Below are 27,844 nucleotides of genomic sequence, written 5' to 3' on the forward strand. Positions count from 1 at the left end.
AAATTCAAACGCGATTTCAATATGTCACATATTGACAGTGGCTCACCGATGCCAATAACATAATTACCCAGCTACATTTCCGAAAGAATGCAAAAGCATTGACATATATTTTTCCTTCCTACAATAGCCCGACGGGCAGGGCAGAGATAGATTTTGGTAGCCCGACTGGAAAAATCGCTAGCCCCTGGACGTCGGGCTAGCGATATTGCGAGCCCTGTATCTCTTTCCAAAATAAAAGCTATACTATACGCTTCTTCTGGGCTATATTCTCAGCAGCATATTAAACATATCAGGTCCCCATAAGGAGACTCATGTGCTAACGGCTGTCTAAATGACTCGGCTAAAGTTTGTAGCATGCATGCTTGTTGTTTTTGCACTAGAATGATGTAAATGTGCAGTCATATTCGTTGTGTTCCCACTAGTGCTTTCAGGTTAATCTCGTTGAAATGACCTTAACGCCACAACACGGCAAATCTCCGTTAACGAGCTACCCCTGATCGCCCCGTGCATGGGGCTAGACGGCCAACACGTTAACGAGCTAACTGCGCTAACACACTAGTTCCCACCCATGTAATTGAGCATTGCGTGGCACATCCAACATACTGTTTTACTTTAGTCCATGACGCGCTTACCTTCAGGGTCATACATCACATGAAAACCAAAATAATTCCAAACGCCACATCTGAATGAGGGTCGGGGAGGTTCAATTTGCCATGTTGCAAGGAGAGCTTAACTTCTGTCTCGCTAGCTTGCCCTGCGCTCTTCCTTCTGACGATGCTGTCTGTGTTGAGCGCTCAGTGGATCTGCGCTCGACAGTGTAGCCTAGGCGTATGGAACTCCAAAGTGTTCAAAATTAAATAAATAAATAGGTCAAGATGAAATAAATAACTATGTGAATAAATAAGACACAGATATGTAATGTGAGATTGATATTGTGAAATCATGGAACACATTTTGAAAAAAATGCTCATTATTGTGAAATATATTGCATTCTGCTATATAAATTTACTTATTATTGTGAAATATTATTTCATGGTCATTATTTTTCACAATAACAGAGATTATTCCTGAGGCATTTTATTTATTTCCAGCCGTTTATATTCCAAAATGTCTTTTTTTCAAAGTCAGTCTTTATTTCAAAATCCCGTTTTTCCCAATGGTCTATTTATTTCATAATGCGACTTTTCAGCAGAATGACTTTGTCTGTCAATCAAGAGAGACAGGGCGGAGCCAGTTGTGTGATTGGTTGCTCCTTTACTCAGACATAAGTAATAGCACATGAATTGTCGATTTAAGTTTAATGGTGCAATGCGTCTCCTATGCAGCTGGCGGCAGTATGCAGCTCAAAATAAACTTAAGGCACCGACAAATGCAAAACACTGGGCGCGAATAACGTTACAGGTGTATCAATTCTTGTGAAGGGCATGGCTGCAGGAAACAAGTCCGTTTCTGAGTTACTCAGAGAACTTGCTAACCGCTTAGACTGCATCCTCCCTGTCCTCGTCGTCTGTTGTCTTCGTCTCCATTATCAGTCATCATAATTTGACCATCTCTGTGCAAGTCTGCAAATTTCTTTATTAAATCATAAGATTCTTAAATTCATCAAGTCTCCCTGTTCCCTCGTCACAAAACATGACATCACTGTTTTGTGCATTTTAACAATTTAACCCCCCACATTTGTGAAAGAAAAGCAAAACACTTTTTTGAAAAGTCTGTAACAAAACCATCAAATCTGATCAAGGTTATTTAAATGCTGCAAAAGAAGAATGGATTGGAATTTTAAAAAATACATATAGTTCCTTAATTACTGGGGGGGGATTATGAATGATGCTTATAGTGAGTGAAAAGTAAACTGAGTGCATTTTTTTGGACAGAGATTCACTTTTAATGTGTATGTATAATATAATACAGATGCATAAAAAAACACTCCCAAAACAGAATAAATTATTACAAATAAATTATTACAAAATATAAAAAATATATATATAAAAAAATGGAGGCAACTTTGCCTGTGGTAGAATGTATACCATGCATGAAAAAATCTTTACTGCAGATGTTAATTTTACTAATTTAATAATGCTAATTTTGTGTTGTAAGATTTATGACTTTCATGCTTTCATAGTGGTACTTAGGAGAGCTTGACATTTTTATCAGGTGGTACACACTGTAAAAAGTTTGAGAAACAATGATAAGTATATGTGTGCTTTTGGAAAACATTTAAAGCTGCAGTATAGAATTTTGAAACAAGCTTAAAACATTTTTAGAATATAAACAGAGCATCTGCTTCTCTTTACAGCTCCTCACTCCACCAGGGCTGTTTGGCACTTTCTGATGTGATGTACGTACTGCGGCAGTCATACAGACAACTGGACGGTCCAAAAGTTGGCCTACCTATTACTGGCTGAGGTTTTAGTAGAGTTGTGGCTGAACCACAAAAATATATCATTAATTTTAATCTCCCCAATCAATTATAATGTTATGTTGGAATGTTGTTAAAGAGGGTCAAAAATGTTTCAACCCAGTTCGTTTTGCAGATTCTGTATAGCAGCTTTAATATAGGGAGAACACAACTTCCAGATTGTGTGAGTAAAATTTGTTTTTTTCTCTTTGTCAGTTTAATAGTTTCTGTTTTGCCTGTCACTACAGGGAGTGCAGAATTATTAGGCAAATGAGTATTTTGTCCACGTCATCCTCTTCATGCATGTTGTCTTACTCCAAGCTGTATAGGCTCGAAAGCCTACTACCAATTAAGCATATTAGGTGATGTGCATCTCTGTAATGAGAAGGGGTGTGGTCTAATGACATCAACACCCTATATCAGGTGTGCATAATTATTAGGCAACGTCCTTTCCTTTGGCAAAACGGGTCAAAAGAAGGACTTGACAGGCTCAGAAAAGTCAAAAATAGTGAGATATCTTGCAGAGGGATGCAGCAGTCTCAAAATTGCAAAGCTTCTGAAGCGTGATCATCGAACAATCAAGCGTTTCATTCAAAATAGTCAACAGGGTCGCAAGAAGCATGTGGAAAAACCAAGGCGCAAAATAACTGCCCAGCAAGGTGGAGGTGGAGTACTGGTTTGGGCTGGTATCATCAAAGATGAGCTTGTGGGGCCTTTTCGGGTTGAGGATGGAGTCAAGCTCAACTCCCAGTCCTACTGCCAGTTTCTGGAAGACACCTTCAAGCAGTGGTACAGGAAGAAGTCTGCATCCTTCAAGAAAAACATGATTTTCATGCAGGACAATGCTCCATCACACGCGTCCAAGTACTCCACAGCGTGGCTGGCAAGAAAGGGTATAAAAGAAGAAAAACTAATGACATGGCCACCTTGTTCACCTGATCTGAACCCCATTGAGAACCTGTGGTCCATCATCAAATGTGAGATTTACAAGGAGGGAAAACAGTACACCTCTCTGAACAGTGTCTGGGAGGCTGTGGTTGCTGCTGCACGCAATGTTGATGGTGAACAGATCAAAACACTGACAGAATCCATGGATGGCAGGCTTTTGAGTGTCCTTGCAAAGAAAGGTGGCTATATTGGTCGCTGATTTGTTTTTGTTTTGTTTTTGAATGTCAGAAATGTATATTTGTGAATGTGGAGATGTTATATTGGTTTCACTGGTAAAAATAAATAATTGAAATGGGTATATATTTGTTTTTTGTTAAGTTGCCTAATAATTATGCACAGTAATAGTCACCTGCACACACAGATATCCCCCTAAAATAGCTAAAACTAAAAACAAACTAAAAACTACTTCCAAAAACATTCAGCTTTGGTATTAATGAGTTTTTTGGATTCATTGAGAACATGGTTGTTGTTCAATAATAAAATTATTCCTCAAAAATACAACTTGCCTAATAATTCTGCGCTCTCTGTATTCCCTGTCTGTTTTCTTACCTGGTTCTTCCTGACCTTGTACTTTCTCCTTACGTTCCCTCTTTCCTCTCTGCCTCTTTGGACTAACAATCATACACAAATAGATTATATTCAATTAGATGAAAAATTACATTAATATGAAAAAAATACTATTAAGATCACTAACAAAAAGTCCTCTCTCAGTCTACTTTCAACCAAAAGGCAAACAACCAAACCACATGAACATCTAATAAAAGATACACATTGAAACACTGATCCAACATTATTCTTGATTCACGGATCATTTGATTTTACACTTTTACCTGAATGTCGCTGCTTTTTTTGAAAAAACTTCCTTATATCCATTATGAACCTGGCTGTCTCTCTGTACACAAACACACACAACAGGAGTTATAAGGTTAATGGGCATTCAGTCAGTTAGTTAGTTAGTATCCATTTAAAACAGGACAGTGGTAACAACAGTAGGCTACGGACAATTTTAAGTTTTAGATTTTAAATAGGCTGTATACATTTCTATGGGAGCAACAGGACGGTGAAATGTCGCTGATTTTACTACAGAGCAGGATGGATTGTAGGGTAGCAAACATCGTCGGAAAACACATTTTTAACACTGCAGGTTACCTGGGTGTAATGTTTTTCAGCTAAAAAGAAACATGGTCTGATAACTACCTAACTATATAAAGAGTAACTCAAGGTTAAATGCAGCTAATATGCCCTGTTTTAAGCCACGCACTTAAACCTCCGCTCCGCTGAGCCACCATCGCTCAAGCAGCAACGGCTCTAGAGCCAGAGTAGGGGAGAGGAGCTGGAACAAACCATTATGGGGGGGTACCTATACTTTTGTTGTGAAAATGTTACGTCTCAACCAAGTACCATATGCTTTTTATATTTTTAGTAGTGTGTCACACAAACAGCAAATATTGTCAAAAAAGTAAGAAATCTTTGGGGGTGTTTTGAAAATGGCCTAAAATCGCCCCTGGATTCAACCTATTCAGAACTCTCTTAGGCAAGGTTTTGTGTCATTTCTTTCAGCAGTCTTCAGCAACAGTTCTCCAGGCTTCAGTATCCAAAGCTCTTCTTTGGATATCATCTTTGGTTCTGTTTGTTCTGTTCTCTGTCACTGCTTCTATAGTGTTGAGATCTGTAAGCCAAACCAGGTTTTCTTACAGAAAAAACTGAATGATTTGTTATACACTATAGCTTTCTTGCATAATACTGAGTATGATGAAAAGCTCTCACACCTTTTGAAATATTTAATCATCTTTTTTTTTCTTTTAATCATGGAGGATGAAGATATGCGTAGCTTATTTGAGAGTTTAGAAATGTGCTAGGTAGGATGTAGAGTTATTGTAGAGACACTGACACTGCCTTGGATGCAATAAAGGCCTGAGTGCGTCATGAATTTAGGAGTAGATTTCTAGGAGGCCCTCCCCCACTTTGAACTGTGAAAGTAAGACAAAGAGAAGTTAATGTTGAGTGGAGACTACTTTTATGACTGGCAGGAAGTCACGTACACAGAGACACACACACAGTGCTTTGACTGTTATGACACACCCACACCTACATGCACACTCACTCACGTGCACATACACACAGGTACGCGCACACATTCACTTACGTGCACTTACATAGACATATGGGTACGCGCACACATAGGCACTCACGTGCTCGAGCATACACACACAAACACAGAGTTTGCAGTACACCATGGGGGTTTTATGATGGGGTCGCTTCTATAAAGCTAACTGTAACAAACAAAGGAGTGGAAGATCTGCAGAGGGACACCGGCCTTGCACGTCTCCCCTTCTAGATGATGCATGCTTAAATGAAGATGAATAAAGGTTTTGTGAAAATGACTACTGAGTTCCGGTGCCGTCTCTGATGCCTCGAGGAATAAAAAGAACCGGGGTGAAACTGATTTCGTAACAAGGACTACCTAGTGAAACGGTAATCACAATCTTTGTTCTAGCCTTTGTTCTGCATCACTGACTTCACATTTTAACATTCTCATATTGAAATCTGTCAACCTTGCAAATGCTGTTGGTTTCATTTGAATAGTGGTTAATTTTTGCTTCCATGTTGTGGTTTCAGTTCAGTGATAGTAAGTAGTATGCATACAGTTTGGTGTTAACGGTATTGGCAACAGCATGTTGTGGCACTGTTTTGATAGAGAACATTCAGCTATATGTTAACACAATGCAGGAGTGGACATCCCAGCAAATCCAAGCTGGATTTGGTTTCTTTTGCTCAGTGGACTTGTGAAAAACCCAAGACATACATCTCAGATTCTGGAGGCCTCGGTTAGCATAAAGTTCATGACAGTACGATTTTAAAAAAAGACTGAACACGTATGGTTTGTTTGGAAGGGTTGCCAAGAGAAAGCCTCTTCTGTCTAAAGAGAACAAAGCATCACAGCTCAGGTTTGCAATGTTGCATCTAAATAAATTACATGACTTCTGGATCAATATAATTTGGATAGAGATGTTTGGTCATAATGCACAGTGCTACGTTTGGAGGAAACCAAACACATCTTATCAGCATCCATATATATATATATATATACTGGCTGAAGAAGCTGACTGCACTCCACGAGCGTCTGGCAGCACAAATGAACCAGCTGCTAGTTAACGAGAGACACCCGGAATGGCTAACTGAAGGCCGGACGGTCCTGATCCCCAAGGACCCCAAGAAGGGACCGGTCCCCTCCAACTACCGACCAATAACCTGCCTCAGTACTACATGGAAGCTCCTGTCAGGCATCATATCGGCTAAGATGAACAGGCACATGGGTCAATACATGAGCGGGACACAGAAAGGAATTGGCAAGAATACCAGAGGCGCAAAACACCAGCTACTGGTAGACAGAACAATCAGCCGAGACTGCAAGACCAGACTGACCAACCTGTGCACTGCCTGGATTGATTACAAGAAGGCCTATGACTCAATGCCCCACAGCTGGATACTGGAATGCCTAGAATTGTACAAGATCAATGGGACCCTAAGAGCCTTCATCAGGAACTCAATGGGGATGTGGCGTACAACACTAGAGGCCAACTCCAAGCCCATAGCACAAGTCACCATCAAGTGCGGGATCTACCAAGGAGATGCTCTGTCCCCACTGCTGTTCTGCATAGGCCTGAACCCCCTCAGTGAGATCATTAACAAGACTGGCTACGGATACCGACTACGGAACGGAGCAGTTGTCAGCCACCTCCTGTACATGGATGACATCAAGCTGTATGCCAAGAGTGAACGAGACATCGATTCACTGATCCACACTACCAGGCTATACAGCAATGACATTGGAATGTCGTTCGGACTGGAGAAGTGTAGTCGGATGGTAACAAAGAGAGGGAAGGTAGTCAGAACTGAGGGGATTGAACTACCAGAAGGCAACATTGCAGACATAGAGGACAGTTACAAGTACTTGGGGATCCCACAGGCGAATGGGAACCATGAAGAGGCCGCTAGAAAAGCTGCAACCACCAAGTACCTGCAGAGGGTCAGGCAAGTCCTGAGGAGTCAGCTGAATGGTAAGAACAAGATCCGGGCCATCAACACGTACGCCCTGCCCGTGATCAGGTACCCTGCTGGGGTAATAGGCTGGCCAAAGGAGGAGATAGAAGCCACTGACATAAAGACAAGAAAGCTCCTTACCATGCATGGAGGGTTTCACCCCAAATCCAGCACCCTGAGGCTGTACGCTAAGCGGAAGGAAGGGGGCCGGGGACTGGTGAGTGTCAGCACCACAGTCCAGGATGAGACAACGAACATCCAAGAATACATTGGGAAGATGGCCCCAACTGACCGAGTGCTCAGTGAATACCTCAGGCAGCAGAAACCCAAGAAAGAGGAGGGAGACGAGGAACCATCATGGAAGGACAGGCCCCTGCACGGTATTTACCACCGGCAGATAGAGGAGGTGGCTGATATCCAGAAATCCTACCAGTGGCTGGACAAAGCTGGACTGAAAGACAGCACAGAAGCACTAATCATGGCAGCACAAGAACAAGCTCTGAGCACAAGATCCATAGAGGCTGGGGTCTATCACACCAGGCAAGACCCCAGGTGCAGGCTGTGTAAAGATGCCCCAGAGACAATCCAGCACATAACAGCAGGGTGCAAGATGCTAGCAGGCAAGGCATACATGGAACGCCATAACCAAGTGGCCGGCATAGTGTACAGGAACATCTGTGCCGAGTATAACCTGGAAGTCCCGAGGTCAAAATGGGAGATGCCCCCAAGGGTGGTGGAGAATGACCGAGCTAAGATCCTGTGGGACTTCCAGATACAGACGGACAAAATGGTGGTGGCTAACCAACCGGACATAGTGGTGGTAGACAAACAGAAGAAGACGGCCGTAGTGATCGATGTAGCGGTTCCGAATGACAGCAATATCAGAAAGAAGGAACACGAGAAGCTGGAGAAATACCAAGGGCTCAGAGAAGAGCTCGAGAGGATGTGGAGGGTGAAGGTAACGGTGGTCCCCGTGGTAATCGGAGCACTAGGTGCGGTGACTCCCAAGCTAGGCGAGTGGCTCCAGCAGATCCCGGGAACAACATTGGAGATCTCTGTCCAGAAGAGCGCAGTCCTGGGAACAGCTAAGATACTGCGCAGGACCCTCAAGCTCCCAGGCCTCTGGTAGAGGACCCGAGCTTGAAGGATAAACCGCCCGCAGGGGCGTGCTGGGTGTTTTTTTTTTTTTATATATTAATGAGAATTTAAAAAAAAAATCAAAATAAACTATGTAAAAATTGCTTATAGAAAGACTAAATAGCAGGAAAGAATTAGATAAAAATAAAAATAATAATATTTGAACAGCTAATAAGAATGTAGGCTAATCCTATAGGCAGCCCATTCACGACAAGGTTTTACCCACACAAATTCCAAGCTCAGCTGGACCAAAATTTGACAGTGCATACTTCCATTTTGACAAAATCCCCATCACCACACACTAAAATGCAGCCCCACAACATGACAGAGCCTCTGCCGTGTTTAACAAATAGGCACTCGCAGCTGGACCGATCTTTTAAATTTGCATTCATCACTCCCGCTGCCACTGATTTGTGTGTTGCCTGGATAATTTGGCACACCTCAGCCTTTTGCACAGTACTTGCCATCTTCCTGTGTAATATCTATACTACAATCCATCCAAGATGTCAGTGGTCCAGTTTTTGTGAGTACAATTATAGTGTTATTTTTGTATTGTATTGTGTAACCAAGTTTAGCAAACACATATATTAAAAATTCTAGCCTTCCACATCCATTTGTCATTTTTCTGTGGTTGTTATATTTCACTGTAAAGGCTGGTAATTATGAGATCCCTTCGTAATATTCTCCCGCCATAAAATAAATGTCATGTTTGCCTTGTAACTGTCTATTCATGGCTTCCTGCTCTTGCCTCCAGCTCCTCTTGCGTAGATGGTTTATTTGTACACTTTGGCTGGATCTCAGACTGTCTGACCGCATCTATATCTGGCTCTGACGGTCAGACAGCCCTGGGTTTCTTGAGCCAAGAAGCCAAGCATCTTATGTGCACATTTGTGCAGGCAGTGGATTTATACACTGAATTAAAATAAATTACCTGTACACAAACTGATAAAAGATTTGTCATTGATAGCCATGCACGCTGGCTCTCATTAATTTATTTCTCTATATTGGCAGTAAGCACTGCTCTTTTGTCGCCAGCCTGCAAGAATCCAGACAATCCAGTCTGACAGGCATGCTACTATTCAGACTGCATGCCAGCTGTGTGCCTCCCATGCATTTCTAATTCACTCTGTGAATTTTCATATGGATGTGATAGACATTACACATTTTGCCTTTGTCATCAATGTGGCCAAATGCATCTGTTGCGACATTTCAGGAATTCTTTTTCCCCCTTTTTCCTCCTCTTTGTGCCATATGTGGGATTTGTATAAAGAATTTACTCGATTTAAACTAAAATTAACATTTATGGATTTCATGTGCAATGGAAGCAGATATTTTAGTCACTTTGTCCTAATGATTTAAATGAAAAAAGTCACATTTTAATAGTGTAATTTCAAACTTTCTGAGATAATATGAAATCGAAGCAATTCAGTCTTTGTAATGTGCCCTCTTCTGTAACAGAGCTGACCCCCAGGATCTGTACTGTGAACAAGAGACTTGAGTCTGACTCAAGGCGAAAATATTCCCTGACAGCCCTGCCTGTACTTGAGGCTCTGCCACAGGATATTGCGACTGCACTCTTTAAGAGAAGCAATAACAGCTCGCATTTCATCTGAGACTGCATTTCGTCAAAGGCGTCGCTTCAAGATAACCAACCCGTTCTTCTCCCAGCAGTGTCAGACAGAAAAGGGGGAAAAAAAGAGAGACAGAATGTAAAGTACGGGGCAGCACGAGGCAAACGCACTTAAAAACGCTTTAGAACAAAGAAAAAAAAAACCAATTGATTCATCAAATGAGTAAACTCGCAGAGGGAAAAGGTAGATATAGCTGCATTATTCTCCATGTCATTTAGCATTTCCTTCCAGAACTAGCCATTATGGCGAACTGACCATGACTCAAAGCATAGAAATGAGAAATTATTCAAATGTGAAAGGGTTCCCAGGCCGCTAGTAAAATGTTTGGTCGTTTGTGTTTGAACTTGGGGTTTTTGCACAGAAAAGAAAGTTGGCTTCACTTTTGTTGTTGTTGTTGTTTTATAGCAGTGGGGTTTTTTTTGTTTTTTTTTTGTGTGTAATTAATTAATTGATAAGTTAAAAATGGTTTGTCTCGTTATCTGCTTTTTAATATATATATATATATATATATATATATATATATATATATATATATATATATATATATATATATATATTGTGAATGGGACGGATATGAATGGTTTATAAAGAAATGACTACGAGACATTTCTAAGAAATGTAAAAACACCATAAAAGCATGCATTTGGGTGAGTGTATATCTGCGTGGAACACACCCGAGCAGGCATTCCAAGACGCCCCGGGGGTACCTGGCAATTAATGACGACGATTTACATTTTGAAACGCTAGTCTCTGCAGGGCAGCCAAGACTAGATGAGTTGAGGAAGTGACCTGTGATAGATGCCACATGATATTAATGTACGAAGGCACGCTGCCTCTAACCTGGCAGCCACCGGAAATCAATCACCACCTCGACATTGCTTTCGTTTGACAAATATGTTCTCACTGGCCAGGTAGCAGAGCTAACGGCCTCCAAAATATTTCTGTCAAAGACACAGCTCCTATTAATTATTCAGTCACCGGTGCTCCTGTGCTGCAGTGTACCTTACAATATTTACAGTGCTTGCGAGAGGCCGCTCTCCCTCTGGTGAGCGGTGGTGAGCTGCTTTTCGCACGAGCTATAATTCCATCTGGTCCACTTCCACTGAGAGAGGGAGAGAGGCGAGCTTGCTTTCATCCCTTATCAGGAAACACACTGGTCCTTTGAGGTGGATGAGTGTAAACAGGACTGAGGGTTGATGAAGGGTCTTGCATTGTCTTTAGGTCATTAATGAGGCAGGTAGGGTTTCAGACTCATGAAGTGGAGGCAGGAAGTCTGTGCTGTAATCTGCAGGGGAGCACATGTTGTTTTGTTTTCGTGCGAATGTGTGTGTGTGTTTTGTTCTTAGTCTAGATGTGAAAAGCATGCTAAATTTAGTTGGTAATCATGTGTGCATAATGCATTACTAATGTAGCAGACGGGGCAAAAGATGCCTTTTTAATTTACAGTTGGAATGAGAAGGGCGCTGTCCAGGGAGGACCATTGCAGGCAGAGTTAAACAAAGAGCACAATGGAGGCAAATCCAGCTGTTACCAGACAACCACTGGCCACCATGCTCTTACCGAGTTAAATCCCCCTTTTTTCCGCCCACAGAGCGGGAGCAGGGTGGTGGGTTGTGAAGGAGGGGGAGCGAAATGAGAGAAGGGAGTGATGTTGCATTCAAGCGGATGTGGGAAAAATGGAAGAACTAAGCTTTGGGTTGTTGAGAGGTCTTTTTTGGTTTTTAAACTACATCTGTCACCAATTCACTGGATTCTTGGAATCATTCTTGATTTCTCAAACATTGTAAGGATGATAAATGGATCAGAATAAAGCAAGAAGAAACCATGATTTTCTTTGCCTTGATAATCAAATGTGCACCTTGTCACCCAGATGGATCTAAACAAAGAGAAAACTTGCGGAAAAAAAAAAAAAACCCAACAACTGCACATTCCCGTCTCAGATACATCGTATTTGATTTCCTGTTCTTTGTCAGATTTCTTTATGTGACTTCCACTTTTTACATGAGGTATTGTTTTTGTAATTGGATTGCAGCTTTAATGAAATGCATAACTGCTGCACTACAGGTAGAAAAAAATATATACAGACTCCTTGAGAATTTAGTCCAAATATAAATGATTTCCCATTACATGCCATTCCACAAAAATAATCGTATTTAATGTTAATGTCATAAAATGATAGTAAAAGATGGATGTGGTCAAAGTGACATCACTCATTGGTTGCTAAAGTCTCATTGTTCAGGGTCCAGTAGAAAGTTTTCTTTGGTGTTTTGCTGAGAAATATTGCATCTTCATATTGTGGTGACTTCCCAAGATACCAAGGCAGGCATACCCTAAATCCTACTCAATGAAATGAATGTCCTGAAATAAGACTTCAAACTAGGTCAAAATGAAAAGGAGCAGAGGGGTGTTTTCCTGAAGACTGTACAACTGCATTCCTTTTGAAACCAGAAAAACCAGAGGTAATTAATTAATTAGGATACTATGGATAAATATCCATTTTGAAACATATGACCGAGGCTTACAAAATAAACTTAATTTTTCAATTTTTTATGACACAGCATAAGTGTCTGAGCCCATAAACTTGTCAAGAAAATGTTTACAGAGGTCAAGTCAGAAAACCATTTTTCCACAGATTTCTATAGGACCAGAGTCTTCTGGCAGCCAAATAAAATGCAGGGTTAAGACCCTTCTGCATTGGTTTCTTTTTTTTCTTTTTTCTTTTTAGTTTTTTGCTGAGAATGTAGGTCTGAGGCACAATTGAGATGTTGTAGTCTCTTTTCGCTTCTTCTCTGTTGTAAAACTAAAAGCCAGTCTGGCTAACTAGAAGGCTATGAGAAAGGCCCGAGTTAGACTTCTGTAGGAAATCTGTCATAATTTATGACATAACAGGAAATCCTTTTTTTTTTTTTTAACTCTGTGCCCTATCCTTTCATGTAATCTGATGTGCATCCCCCAAGAAATGTAACTATGGCAGGTCGATGCAGTCAGCTATGGCTGAATGCCTTGGAAGGCTGCAGCGTAGGATTAAAAGGCATTGCTGGTTATGTCTTGCGTGTTGTAAATTTATTTTCTAAATCAAACTAAAGTGGGCCTAAGCTCCATTAATCTGTGGCCTCTGTAAACTGATTTTATTCACTCTTTCCCTACTCTTAAGTCTTTTTGTATAAAATATTTGAGTTAAAAGGTCAAAAAAGGAAGGCATGCTTTTAGAAAGATCCTACCAAGTACATCACAACACACCAAGTCTGCTCTGTCTCTTGGATTATCAGTCATCAGCATGTCCAGTTTCAAAGGACAAGCGAAAATGCTCCTCTTTACGCTCAACAATGGACTTCACCAACCAATGGGGTTAATTTGTCTACCTCTATATTTTATGATCATCAGTTTATGAGTTTAGGACCATCGGCTCCATAGCACATCTGTTACAATCATTCTTCAACCCATATCACTTATCACAATCTATTTCAAAACACAAAGATAACAAAGGCCATAATAATGGCCTTGAGGCATCACGATTGGGGCTTCAGCAAACAATGGCTTAGTTCAGCCATTTAATTACAGCCAAAACACCTGCCTCATTAAAAGATAAAACATTATTGCCATAACATGTCTACAGCATTTCCACTGTGTGGCAAGATGAAAATAAAGTTTCTAAAATCTTCAGTTATCAGTTTGATTATACCCTCAAACTGAAAGATGAAGAAAACTGTCCCCTAAATTGTCAAATAACAATATGAATGCAGCATGGCTTGATTAAGTTTTAATTGTAAGAGTGTTTGCTGGAACGCAGAGTGTGTGTGTGTGTGTGTGTGTGTGTGTGTGTGTGTGTGTGTGTGTGTGTGTGTGTGTGTGTGTGTGTGAGAAAAAGAGAGAGAGAGAGAGGGAGAGGGAGAGGGAGAATACAGGGAGGACATTTTTTCACCCACGATCCTTGAAGGTAGCATGAGTGACTGAAGTGGGTCACGTGAGATGCTCCGCTAAGAATGCGGTGACGTGGGAGAGTTCTGTCAGTGTAGCGGTGTCTGACAGCCAGCTTCCCCGGGCCAGTAGGTACCTCGCCCGGCTGAGGAATCCGACCGGGGTCGCTCTGAGACGGAGCACAGGAGAAGGAAAAAACAAGAAGGTGCGGACTGAAAACCCGAAGCAGGGAGGTGAAGGTAGATGAGTTGTTGTTTCCGTTTCCCACTCCAGGACTCGGGGAACATGTTTTGGCTGTGATTGGACTTATATATGGAAGATTATATATATATTTTTTCCTATTCTGCTCATTTTTATTACTCCCCTTCTGCCTAACACCAGCTTTCCGAGCATCGTGAAGTACCAGCCGTACTCCTGCTGCTCTGTCGCTTTTCAGCGGGCTCCCCGATAGCCTTGCGGGGCGGGGATGCTGTGGTGTTCTTGCTTTCATTCTGACATGAAATAACACATCTGAGCAGCGGGCCAAACTTGGATAAAATCAGAAAACAACGCAGAAACAGAAAGGTGAGGGGATACGTAAATGAAGTAGAGGGCAGCAGTGTAGAGCGGGCACAAGGCGCAAGACAGGAGAGGAAGGAGAGGGGGAGTCGCAGCAGGAGGAGAACCAAAACCCGCAGGTTTGTTGAGCTTGTGGGGATGAGAACGAGGAGGAGGGACCTTACGCATTGAAGGTGTCAGTGCGATTAGAAAAACAGGGGGAAGGGAACTAAAGCCCAGATTGTTTCCAGTCCTGAGAGACGGTGATGGCGAGTGCAGGCACCGGGGTCCCTGCTCTCCCTCAGCCGACCGCAGCCCCATCAGCTACCGCAGCGGCAGCAGCATGAGGAGGAGGAGGTAGGCAGCCCTGCACGTCTCATCGGTCCCCCCACATCCTCATTATTCATTTAGCCTTCCCCGCCCTCCTCTCCCCTCCATTACATCCACCTTTCTTCCCCAGCAGCCTTGACGAGTACCAATCTAGCCATCAATCAATTTCTCCACACACCTTTGTCCCAACATCATGCATCTCGTCTCAGATACTTTCCAGAAGCCCCTCTTCCCCCCCCATACCACGGGGAAGGTGTACCAGAGGACCACTTATTTAAATTCCACTATTATTTCTTCCCCTAAAAATTAATGTTGTCCACTTGCCTGGTTTTTGTGTGACATTCCTGGAGGCACAGTGTCAGCAAAAGGGGTCAGTAGTGCATGCTGTATTAGTCTCCATAAAAATCAAGTTTAGGAAATCCCTCTGTAAACCTGCCAAGATGCAAGGCCAGGGACTTTCCATCGATCCAGTTCAATTAACAGGGTTTTTTTTATCCACTTCATCATGTCGAGCTGCCTGAGTGTTTTTGGGCACTAAAGACCGTGCATAGTTGGGGGATATCTGCTAAATGCTGCGACGGAGAGGGAAAAAAAGGCTAACCTCCCCCGTCAGGGTGTTCACTCTGACCACCAGACTATGAAACTTTAATAGGGTCTAATTTTCAAACCCCCTTATAATTTATTACAGTGGCGTCTGAACCGAGTCCTCAAAAAGAGTCCAAGGGAAGAGAACATGTGCAGGGTGTTAGGACTGTGAGAGGTAAATACAGCAGTAATAGTTTTCAGATAGCACAATTAACGGAAGTGGATAACACTTTCTGTGTCTGTCACTCGCTTAGAGAAGTGCGATGCTGTAGCATAATATTTACAGCTGCGGTGGGTCCTGGATGCCAAAGCTTGATTTCCTAAAAGGTCGGGAGTCCAAGTCAAAGTCCAAAGGCTGCTCAACACTTTCTGTTGTCACTGCCATTACTCAGACCTAAAGCTATTTAAAGACCAAGCGAGTCTAAATGTTTACTGTCTACAGTGTATGTGGTAAAGGTTCAGTTTACACGAAATTGGATTACATCTGTGGAGTTCAGAACGCTGATGTATGTTTGAAAATAATCCATTTTTTTAAATCACTTTTTTTTTAATCCAATCAGCTTTGAAACATCTAAAGAGAATCTGTTTAATGTGATGCATTGGTCAGAATCGGCCGATTTCCACACTCGCAGCCACAAGCTGAGGTTACGTTAGTGTGGAAGTTCCTCACTGTGAGCAAAAGACAAAGATTCATAAAAGTAAACCGTCTGTAGCAACAAACAGACGCTTAAACATGGTTGTTTTAAAAAAAAGCTAACAAAGGAAAAGTGACTAAAGCAAACCCAGAGCTCAGAGCCAACCACAAACCAGCAGCCTCGGTATGAGCAAAGGATCAAGGCAGTTATGGGGAAAATGATGGAGATGATTGAAAGAGAGAGCAGAGTCTGAGGTCCTGCTTTCTGCTAAATTTATACATTTACTAGAAAATGACGTAAGTAACATCTGATATTTGTTTGTTGCCCCTACTTTTGTTTGCATGGTAAAATATGTCAGGTAAAGATTCGTGTGCTAGCGAGTCATTTTCAGTGAATTATTTGCACCACTTCCTAACAGCACAGTGTTTTATTTTCAGTTGTTTGCCTGAGAGAACTACCAGCAGTTTGGGGGAAGTTGTAAACATTAACAATTTATCTTGTTATGAAACATTTTTTTGCAACAAAAAAACATTTATATTACAGTATTTATCAGTTATTTGATTAATCAAAGTCAGTTTAAAGAAATGGCTATCTTAAAACCAGAATATGAATAACACTTCTTGATTAGATACCAGAAAAGTTTGTAATTTGGGTCAGCTGACCTGATAAGGATCAGATATGGCTATGTCGTGTGTTGGAAGGGCTCAAGTGGCCTGGCCCACATTTGACCAGGCTCTAGTCATGAAGGATATTAAAAAAAATAAAACGCAGCTGGCCATCCAGAGTGTCTCGTCTGTTCAACACTTAGCAAGAACTCAGCCCTCCCTATCCTGCCGGCCCTTTCCAGGCTGAGTCAGACAGCAAACAACGTTTTCAAAGGGTCTGAAAATTATCCTTTTTCTTTAGTTCTTGGACGGCAAGTCTGTGGATTATTTAAAACATCATGACAATCTTTTACTTTTGGCGGGGGTAAAGATACAAGGCGGTTTTATTTTTAAACCTGTAAAAGTACAACAAATGCCAAATTTCCTTCTTTTGTATTTGGGTTTTGACCTTATCAATATTCTACAGATAAAACGACTCGTCCACGTAACTAAATATATCACAGGAACGTTTGTTTTTGAGTAAAGCGTTACTGACAGAGGACACTTGGATTTATAGACAGAGACAAAAGAAAACAGTGAAATCAAGGAGCAGCATACACTGTGTGCCGGCTCTTTAATCCAGTGTCGAAATTAAAAAATTGTATCACATGAATTACATGAATTTTACAAATTATTATTATTTTTTTTTTATTTGTATACTAGCAGATTAGACTCAGACAGATGTGTTGAGAAGAAGCAGCATATTAAAGGGGATATGAAAAGCAGTAACCTGAAGATGGTTTCATTTAAAACTCAAACTATTTTTTATTTCAGTGTCTGTTTCAGTATATTAAACTTTGTTCTATAGCTGAAGGATAGTCCATATAGCACTTTTATTTTATTCTGTTTTAGTTTATTTTATTGTGTGTGTGTGTGTGTGTGTGTGTGTCTCTCTCTCTGTGTGTGTGTGTGTGTCTGTTTTTAATCTTTCTCTGACCTTTATTTTGGTGACACTGTGATTTCCATCCAAGGTTACTGTAGATGTGCAGTTGACTGATAGTCCTTGGAAAGATTTTTTGGTAGACTGTCAAACAAATGGAATTTGAATAGAATTCATAAATGTATTTGCACATCTAGATTCTGTTCTACAACATGCACTCTTGCCTTCTACAAATAAATTGTTGTTCTAAAGTACTCACTGAATTTGAGTGTGTTACTGTAACAGGATGCCACTGGCGCAACAAGTCAGTTGGTGGAGATTCTTCCTTTCCAGATATTCCACGTAACAGCTGTTACTGCAGAGTAAGTGAAAGTGTCTTTTTGCTTCTTAACCTCCTAGGACCTGGCGTCCACATATGTGGACATCGCATTTTGGGTTATTTAGACCAAAATACTAAATTTTGCTCTACAAGGGCCTGATATCCACTTACGAGGACATTATACTGCTACTGTTCTATCAAAATTTTAAACGAATATCCTCATTTGTGGCTCTTATTTTGATTAGAAACAAAAATTAGGTTAAAAAAAATCTTTTTTCTCCAGAACTGCAGGGTTTTTACCTCACAGTAGAACGTACCTTGACGGGAGTGCTATTCTGATTTCGTGCTACCTAAATAAACCTTAACTGAACTGGATTGAATTCTTAGTCTCTTCAGGTTTTTTATTCACTTGCTTTTCATTTGCTGCACAGCCCACCATAGAAACATATTAGTGATCAGCCTGGTGTTGAGGTTGGTTCATCTCTTGGCTGAAGTTTTCCACATGATGGCCCATTAGAGACAGCTGATATAAGCTTTTGGGAAAAAACTTCTTATCATCCCTGTGCTAATGTATTTATATTAGCCTAAACATAGCTATGTAGCTAGCCACCATGTGGCACATCATTGTATGTAAGTTGGCCCAGCTTGACTAACCCTTTAAATGTCACAGCTAATGTGTTTTCTGTTTAGTATTTTAGACATACTTTGGTCAGAACCTGGTATCTCATCTTTAGTTAGAAACCAGTGAGATAGCTTCCTGTTAACGTCCAACTCGGCTGAACCCTTGAATGTAAACTTAACTGTAATATCTGGGAGAACAGCCGCAGTGATCATTTTATTATGGCTGAAAAGATCTTTCTCTCTGAGTGGTGGCTCAGAGTTTGATTGATTTGGAAAACTGAAGCAGCATTGGACTGGGAAATGGCTAATGACATCAGATTTAACAAAGGGATAGATCAATGCCTGCCATAGTATAAAGTAAAGGATGAATTAAAATAATTTGAAGTTGATCAAAGCAACCTAAAATCTACTAGATGGATAGATTAATTTGTTTTCTTGGCAAAAATGTGAAAAAAGACAACAACAAAAAGATCTTGGCCGTCAGGGTTTTTTTGTAAAGAAAAGTTTGAGCTTGAAACTAGTTTTTGGTTCATCACTAGTTAAGACGCAATTTATTTTAATAATTTTTATTTAAAGAAATGCAGTTTTCTTAAGATTGTGAAAACCCTGCTTTTCACTTTAGTAAATATAACCAAAGTAAAGCTGCCAGCTGGCCATTCAGAAATAGAACAACAGTGTGGAAATTAGAATAGGGATGACCACCACCCCTGATCTCAAGTTACTAGTATTCTTGGATTTACATGTTGAACTATTCACTGCAATCAGATGGTAAACAAAAGGCTGAGAATGAAATGACAGGTTCTTGAAGTGGAGTGCTGCTGAACAGAAGTGAGGAATGGATTATGTCACAGTGGTTCCCAAACTTTTACACACTTACATACACACACACAGCTACCGTCCCTCCATTTAGAAAGGCAGAGGCGCCACGGTGTAATTATTTTACGTGTAGTTGTTTGTTTCCTGTGTAATAATATTCAACATTGCTATCAATACAATTTTCAAAAAATGCCTCTCTGTGCAAAATGGGTTCAAAAACATAAACAACTGTGGGATACTGTTTGTCTGTGATTTGGAGAGCCCAGTGCGTGCTACTGACGCAGGGAAAACCAGTTATGCAAAGGAGACCTGAATGTGCTGGATACTTTACTGATGGTATTTTCAAACTTGATGCCAAAAGGAGGGCTTTATAGATGAAGGTCCATGATTGAGGAGATCATATTAGGAAGTTAACAGGAAAAGACTTCTGGTAGAAAAAGGTTAAGTGAGGGGTTTTAGTAACCTGCTTCGACTGATTGGGGAAGGAGGGGAAAGACAAGGAAGGAAGGAGAATATATAGAATAACGTGCAAATATTTCTTTCAAAATAAGACACACAACTACAACACGGGAAAAGACCCAGGGAAACCGAGTTAATGATAAAGACCCTGAAAACCATAAATTTCACAGCTTTATGATGTATATATAGTGTTGTGAAAAACGTTTTCACTGGACTCTGCAGCCCTGTGAAAACTAAGTACACCTCATGATTCAGTAGCTTTTAGAAGCACCTTTACCAGCAATAACTTGAAGTTGTCATTTTCTGTACAACCCGTTCTTCTTTACAATTTAGGTTCAGTTCACTTATGTTTACAGGCATTCTAAATGCACAGGTGACCTAAGCTCTTGCCATATCATTTGTGGACTTTTTTTGGGTATTGCAACTCGGAGGGGGGGCTATTTTTCAGCCATTCTGTTATAGGCTTGCTGGTATGCTTGGGACCACTGTCTTGTTGCATGAACCAGTTTCAGTCAAGCTGTAGCTGATCTACTTTCGTCTACAGACTAGTTCGTGTTAGATTCATTGAATGCAAGGTGCCCAGTTCCCGTGCCTTCAAAATAAGCCATGTCACCCCTCCACCACTGTGCTTGCAAGTTGGAATGAGGTGTTTGTGCTGATTTGTTGTTTTTGGTTTTTGCCAAACGCAGCCCTGTGCATTATGCCCAGACATCTCTAGTTTGGTCTTCTCTGTCCAAAGAACATTGTTTCACAAGACTAGTTTTTCCATACAAGTTATATCTCATTCAACCACAACACTCAGGATTTGTTTGTCGATGTTGTTTAGCCTTTGATGGTTCTTTTTAGAGATGCCTGAGCTTTCGTTACTCCAATGAAGGCAGTATGGCGTAACACTAGTTTAGCATTAAAATAAATCATAAATGTAGTGGTTGCTTCAAGGCTGGTGTTATTGGAGGAAACAGGAATGTCAAATGAACCACATAATCAGTCGGACCGGTTCCAGTGAAGCAGAATTTAACCTCTAACTTCAGTGAGCAGCCGCTCTGTGAGCCGTTTTCCTCAAGAAAATGTGTCACTATCACAAAGTGCATTTTTTTTCATCAAATGAAGGTCATATCTTCATTGACATCGGCAAAGCTTGTTTTGCATGCGTCTCACAACATGTTCAGGCAAAAGCAGTCTAGGCTGCTTATGCAGGCATAGAAAGAAAGAAAGCAAACCGTGGTGATTGGTGTGTGAACATTGGGAGTTTCTTCCTGCTGATTTTAAGGCTGAGAGAAAAGGCACTACAATGTATGCTTAGTATGTTACCAAAGTGCCACTCCCCGAGGCGTCATTCTGACTATTGACCGCTGCTGAAACGCTGGGGCTTTAATTAGCACTAGTGTAACTAATTGGCTTATATAGAAGGGACATTGATGGGAGCGAAGAAAATGAATTAATGAGGAAAGGCATTGGCAGATTAAATTGCACTGGTAAAAATTAAAAATGGATGCCTGATCTCCTGGTGAAATTGGCATTTAGATCCAAAACAACGTCAGAAATCCATTGAGGGTTGTAAGCGCGTGGGTGGGGTAGATGTCAGATTTCGCGTGTGTACCCGTGCGTACATGTTTATTTTTATGTGTATGCGCCTCTGTGTGTGGACTCTTCATCAGAGCTCATGGAACTACATGCTCATTTAGCTGACAGCAGAAATCTCTCAAGCGCTGGATGTGCTTCGATGTAAAGTACGTTAACCTTTAAAACAAAGCCGGCCCTGGCCTCTCTCATTCTCCTGTAATTGCTTGCGCTGGGTAAGCACACTCGCCTGAAAAGGTTATCGTGTTCCTTGTCAGTTGTCATGATGAATGAGCAAACATAGCAGGAAACTGAAAATTGCAAGTTTAGATTTAGAAAAAAAACACTCTCTCATAGCAAGCTGGCATGTTGCATTTGCAAAAATTATTGCTCCATTGTTTCGTATCTCAAATTATTAAAAAGCAAGCAAACAAGCAAGAAAGGCAATGCAGGCAGGCAGTAAATTAACACACACAGGAAGCAAAAGGGGATTCTAGACTGCTACACTGCTGCTACATTAATATTCGCCAGAGTCTAGTACAACCTCCAAGTTTCTGCTGGCATATTCTGTTTTCTCTAGTGATGTGTACTGCCAGCATGAGTGTGTGTGTGTGTGTGTTAGTCAACGTGGACAGCAGTGATGATGTTTGCGTCAAGTGTGAATATAATTATGTGTGATGTGCACATGCATCTTTTGTCTGTGTGTGTACACAGATCTGATTATGTGTGTAGCGTATTTGCTGTGTGTATCATTAAATCTTGTCGGCATTATATTCTGGGTTTGTCTGTCAGTGATCCCAACAAAAATGATTGCATGTGTGCTGTTTGCTATCCATGTGATTGACTATATTGCATAGTAAATGCTTTTTTTGTGCAAGCTGACTGTTTGCCTTGGTGACTCGCTGAGCTGGTGCGTGTATACCACAATCTTTTTAGGTAAATCCTGCTTCAGAACAGTGCGTTTACAGAGCCAGGCTCATTTTAGATCATGAACCACATACAGCGTACTCTGATCTTAAGTGTCAGTCAGTGTAAAGCCCTTTAATTACACATTTAATCTGTGAAATATCTTAATATAGGGAAAAAAGATGGACATTTTCAACTTTATGTCTTGGTTTTTTGTATATGACAAAGAAAGGCTGCTGTAGTAAATGAACAATATGTCAGTATTGGAAATAAATGTGTAAAAATAACAGAAGTAGTTCTGGGTTGTCCTTGCCTAGACTTTCCTGTAATTACAAATACTTTAAACTTTTTGTTAATTCACAGGATTAACAAAACAGTCAGATTTGAGGCTTTCCCAGGCCGATTCTGGCCAGCGGACCTTGAATTTGTCACCCCTGGCATAGAGTTTTCTAAGTGGCTTGTCTGTCAGTTGCATTCTGCGCATTCACCATTATGTCTCTCTTTGTGCACAACGTCCTGTTGGACAGCACACATAATCACGTAGATTTTTGTCCACACTGTTTGCCTGTTTCCTTATCTGTCCTCTCCTTATACTGTACGTCTCCATGTTCCAACCTCAAGCAGCCTGGGTGATCGCAGCTAGACAGTAGGCAGCATTGATAAGCTGGAGGTAGAAGGTGAATGGCTGGTGATGGCTGTTATCACCAGAGGCTGGCTCAGGCTTAGGCACCGCTGCCTGCTGGACCCTGAAAACTCACTTTGACAGATGCATCTCCTCCCTAGCTGTTGACGCGCTGCGGGGGGCTGATGACACTTGCTTGCCCATGCGGCTCAGGGTAGCGTTTGCTGGCACCGCGTTGGGCCAAACCTGCAATTTATAGTTTGCCCCAGGCATTAAACTGAGTAATGACATGCAAAGAAAAAAAGAAACCACCATCTCACCATGCCTACCACCAATCTGCCAGCCCAAAATGTAGCTTCCACCAGTCTTGACTATTTTAACTGGGTTTAACCATGAGATGAATTCCTGATTCCCTTTATTTTCTGTCACTGTGCAAATCTATGGCCGTCAGTTGTGTAAACCATGAGATAGAATTATTCGGGATGTGTTCTGTATATCAGCAACTAGACACAACTGGGAGTGCTTGTTTTTCAACCATACAGATGCACTGTATGCATAATTTTCAGAGCAGCATCCAGGCCCTGCCGTGTTGTTCGTCCCTGTCCAATCAAAGATACAACAGTGCTCACGGTGAATCAGCTACTTCCTTTTGAACTGTTAAGTCAGCTTACCGAGAGAGCCATTTGCCATATTGGACCCTCCATCCACAGAAAGCTCTAACTGAGGGTTTTTTAGTCAAAGTCACTCGAGCGTGTCAAAACAAGCCATGAGAAAAACAAAGCACAATTAATAATTAGGTTCAGTTCTTTCCCACAATAAAAACCACACCTGCAATTCAGACAACTAACATGTGGCTCTGTGCCAGTGAATAGGAGGTGCTTTTGGGCTGCTTCCAAAGCTGTTTTCTCAGTCTCCTTTTTTTCTCTTTTCAGATTTTAACCCTGCTCTAAGCTGCATCGGAGGGGGTTCAGACATTCCCCTGACTCCACCAGGAGGCTAACTCCAACCTGTCTGTCAGCTCAGATAACCCTCTGATTGTTGACAACCACATGTTTACGGTGACTGTATGTGACCGCCGCCGCCCATTCTCGAGCAGCAGCAACAGCCTCCTGCGACCCCGACCTGCATCATGCAGTGGAGACGGCGGCACTGCTGTCCCATCAAGATGACCTGGACCGTCAAGCGCTCCCTCTTTCGGACCCACGTGGCCGGGCTCGTCTCACTGGCCCTGCTCTTCGCCGTTTTCTTATTTTTCAGCCACCAAGACTGGCTGCCAGGGCACAGCGGGCCTCGCGAAAACCCGCTTGCCTACACTGTCAGGGGCCTTCGAAGCCCCAAGGGAGAGGCGAACCAGAGCAACTCCCTGAGGGGCCTTTGGAGGGAAACAGGGAATGTTGCACCAAAACCTCTCCTCAACCTCAGCTCTCAGCAGGGTGAGGGGGCAGCAGGAGAGGCAGCAGTCGTGGGGGGAGGAGGAGGTGGAGGAGCCAGAATGGGTGTAATGGGGCTCGGGGACTCGATGAGTACTAACAACACGCTAGAGAAGGAGATGGGTGTTGGCGGGAGGCTTAGCGCCCAGCCCTATCGATACATCCTGAACGAGCCCTTCAAGTGCAGAGACAGCACACCCTTTCTCATCCTGCTCATAGCTGCTGAGCCAGGACAGGCCAATGCCCGCAATGCAATCCGCCAGACATGGGGAAACGAGAGCGTGGCGATGGGCCTGGGGTTTGTCTGTCTTTTCCTGCTCGGCACAGGAAAGAGTTCGGACACCCTCCTTCAGAGCAGAATCGAGGAAGAGAGCTGCGTTTACCACGATATCATTCAACAGGACTATCAGGACACTTACTACAACCTGACCATCAAAACTCTGATGGGCATGAACTGGGTAGCTACCTATTGCCCACATGCTTCCTACGTGATGAAGACAGATAGTGACATGTTTGTCAATACAGAATATCTCATCCAGAAGCTGCTGAAACCTGAGATGCCTCCGAGGCAGAGGTATTTCACTGGCTACCTGATGAGGGGCTATGCACCAAACCGAAACAAAGACAGCAAGTGGTACATGCCACCAGAGGTGTATCCAAGCGAGCGCTACCCGATATTCTGCTCAGGCACGGGGTACGTGTTCTCAGGGGACATGGCCGAGCTGATCTACCAGGCCTCGCTCAGCATACGCAGGCTGCACCTGGAGGATGTTTACGTGGGAATCTGCCTGGCGAAGCTGCGCATTGAACCAGCACCCCCTCCCAACGAGTTCCTTTTCAACCACTGGCGTGTGTCTTACTCCAGTTGTAAGTACAGCCACCTCATCACATCCCATCAGTTCCAACCCAATGAACTCATCAAGTATTGGAACCACTTGCAAAGCAACAAGCACAACGCCTGTATCAACATGGCCAAGGAAAAGAGCGGCAGGCACAGACACCGGAAGTTCCACGGAGAGAGGCCTCCGTGATGGATCCTGCGATTACACCCCATCTTAAAAAAAAAAGAAGAAAGGTGGGAAGGATAGAAGAGTTCAGTGTAACTACAGATGGTGAAGGGCATGTTGAACTCTCAGCACTATACCTTATGGGGATAAGCACATTGTTTTTGGTATTGTGTACAGTTGATTCAAACTATTTTTTTAATCAAAAAATGAAAAAAATATGTATTGTAAATCTATTGAGCTATTTCCAAAAGGGAGAATGGGGGACATTTCTGTGTGAAATGGAGCGTGCTAAAAAAAAAGAAAAAGAAAAAAAAGCTGCAGCTCAAGAGCGGTGTTTATGATAATTCAGGTGCCAACAGAAAGGTGGTAATTTATGCTCTTCTCTAAAGGGTAGTACTGTATGTCACATTCTACGAATACACAAAAAAAACAAAAGGAAAAAAAAGAAAAACATTAAGACACAAGTGTGTTTACAAAGACAAAGGGAAATGTACATGTACTATGTCAAAAAGTTATACTACCTAAATATGAATGAATGATATGAACCTTTGACGTTGACCAGTTATGCTGCCCTGTTTCTCAGTGTTTACTTTCCAGATCTATCGATGACTACCACCCTAAAGAGAAGGTTTATCTGTCATATACTGTATTTTATTTAAAACGATCGACATGAACGCACCCAGAATCACATCAGAGATGACTGAGATTGTATTTTTTAAAGCTTTACATTGACTATGACTCTGCACTTCAGCAAATGTGCAATGAATCTGTTAACGAATAAACGTTCCAAAATCACTTTGTGTGCAGCAGTGTGTGTCTGTTTTGTCGGGGGTTCTTCCTAAGCTGTCGAACGTAAAGTGGTGTGGACCACCGGACGTTAGCAGAGGAGCTACAGTGAGCCTTGGCATCAAAAAGAGTACCGAATGGATGGAACACATTTCTGCTAATAGAAATAACTAAATTTCCCTCATATGTATCCAATCGGGCGGACATCTATTCACTGCAATGTCCTGTGCTTCACACTTTGTCCACACAAACCATGCAATAAGCCCTGTACCTTATGTACAGTGGCGGTGAAAGTTGTTCAAATGCACAGCAACTCAAAACACCACATGAAAAATAGTTAAAAGCAAAGAAAACCATATGGAAAAAAACACACAAGCGAAATTAATGAAATGCCACAAAAGCTTACGAGAAAAAAAAATTCACCAAACCCAAGGAACGTGTTTCTGGGGAGACAATAACGTGATGAAACTGTTTTGGAAATCACAAGCGACAGTAAATGGCTAATAGCAAACATGTATGTGTGAATCTTGAGATTAAAATGTACATTAGGTTGCATCTTTTTCTTCCTCACAGCAATGAATCCTTTATTTTTTTTGAAGAGTCTCAGTGCACAGTTACTACTGCAGCCGTTCCATCCCATTAATGTCTTCCCAAAAATGCTTTCTTAAGCTGCAGTGCATTTGATCTTTCACAGCCACCACACTTCTGGATGGGGGGGTATTTTCAAATTTCATCAGAATAGAAATATTGCATCATATGTCATAGGGAACAATGATTCAGGTTGTCACCATCTGTTTATGCCTGCTCTTAGAAGCAAATGATATGTAGAGAAATCATTTAGCATTACAGTTTACTGCTATTCAGCTCATCTGAATTTTCATTTAGAAAATATTAAGTATTAAAAGTGGACTGGTTGCATTTCAGTGTTAAATCAATCACAAGGATCAATATACGATGTAATGCATACATTAATAACTGTTTTGCTGATATGACTGATATCATTTTGAAACCAGGAGCTAGCTACAACAGCTAGCTAGCAGCCAAAGAGTATAGTTATTAACACTAATATGGAAGTGTTAAAACATAGGCATTGTCACCGGTTTGTCACTGCAATAAACAAATTGCTATAGAGAACAGCTAACTAATTAGCTGAAAACAACAGGAGATGATGATGAACTTGCTAATAGACTGCTGCAGGAATCACGAAAGGGATAAAAAAAAGTTCACAGTAGTTTCATGTTTTGTGGAGCAAGGTAATCTTCACAAATATACACAATTCACAAAATTTTCTGAGGGTAAATGCAACTGCTCGAACTTCTTTCAGCTGCTCCCATTAGAGGTCACCACAGTGGATTATCTGCATCCATCTCTAGCTGCCAGCTTCATTGTCAACAGCTTTTTTCCAATATATCCTCTGCCCCCTCCTCCCTGTGTCCAAACCTAATCTTGTCGATCCTGGTCACTCCTAATGAAAATCTTAACTGCGATTTCTAGAACTAAAACACTATTAATATTAACTTTTTGATGACCGTGTGATGATGTTAACTTCAGTCTCACTTCTTAGAAAATGCTTCCTTTAAGACATGTTCAAAATATATGAGTGAATTTATGGGTGCAGTATTCACTTAAAC

At 41.6% G+C, this 27,844-nt stretch overlaps 1 protein-coding gene across 4 annotated transcripts; it reads left to right on the forward strand.

Annotated features, from left to right (window-relative positions):
• Positions 1-5,651: 5,651 nt before the first annotated feature.
• On the forward strand, positions 5,652-26,209 carry b3galt2 (UDP-Gal:betaGlcNAc beta 1,3-galactosyltransferase, polypeptide 2). 4 transcript variants are annotated; one of them, XM_085386750.1, is made up of 2 exons: positions 5,652-5,821; positions 23,923-26,209. In XM_085386750.1, exon 2 carries the CDS (start codon positions 24,120-24,122, stop codon positions 25,449-25,451), a length of 1,332 nt encoding a protein of 443 aa, XP_085242876.1. In that variant the 5' UTR covers positions 5,652-5,821; positions 23,923-24,119; the 3' UTR covers positions 25,452-26,209. The 4 variants fall into 4 exon arrangements, with proteins under 4 accessions (XP_085242876.1, XP_085242878.1, XP_085242875.1 ...); XM_085386752.1 differs by lacking the exon at positions 5,652-5,821 and adding an exon at positions 14,137-14,281; XM_085386749.1 differs by lacking the exon at positions 5,652-5,821 and adding an exon at positions 14,148-14,970.
• Positions 26,210-27,844: the final 1,635 nt, after the last annotated feature.

Source organism: Rhamphochromis longiceps, linkage group LG17 (assembly GCF_057381845.1).
Source record: "Rhamphochromis longiceps isolate RC_006_pf linkage group LG17, R_longiceps_female_GT1.1, whole genome shotgun sequence".
Lineage (NCBI taxonomy): Eukaryota > Metazoa > Chordata > Actinopteri > Cichliformes > Cichlidae > Rhamphochromis > Rhamphochromis longiceps.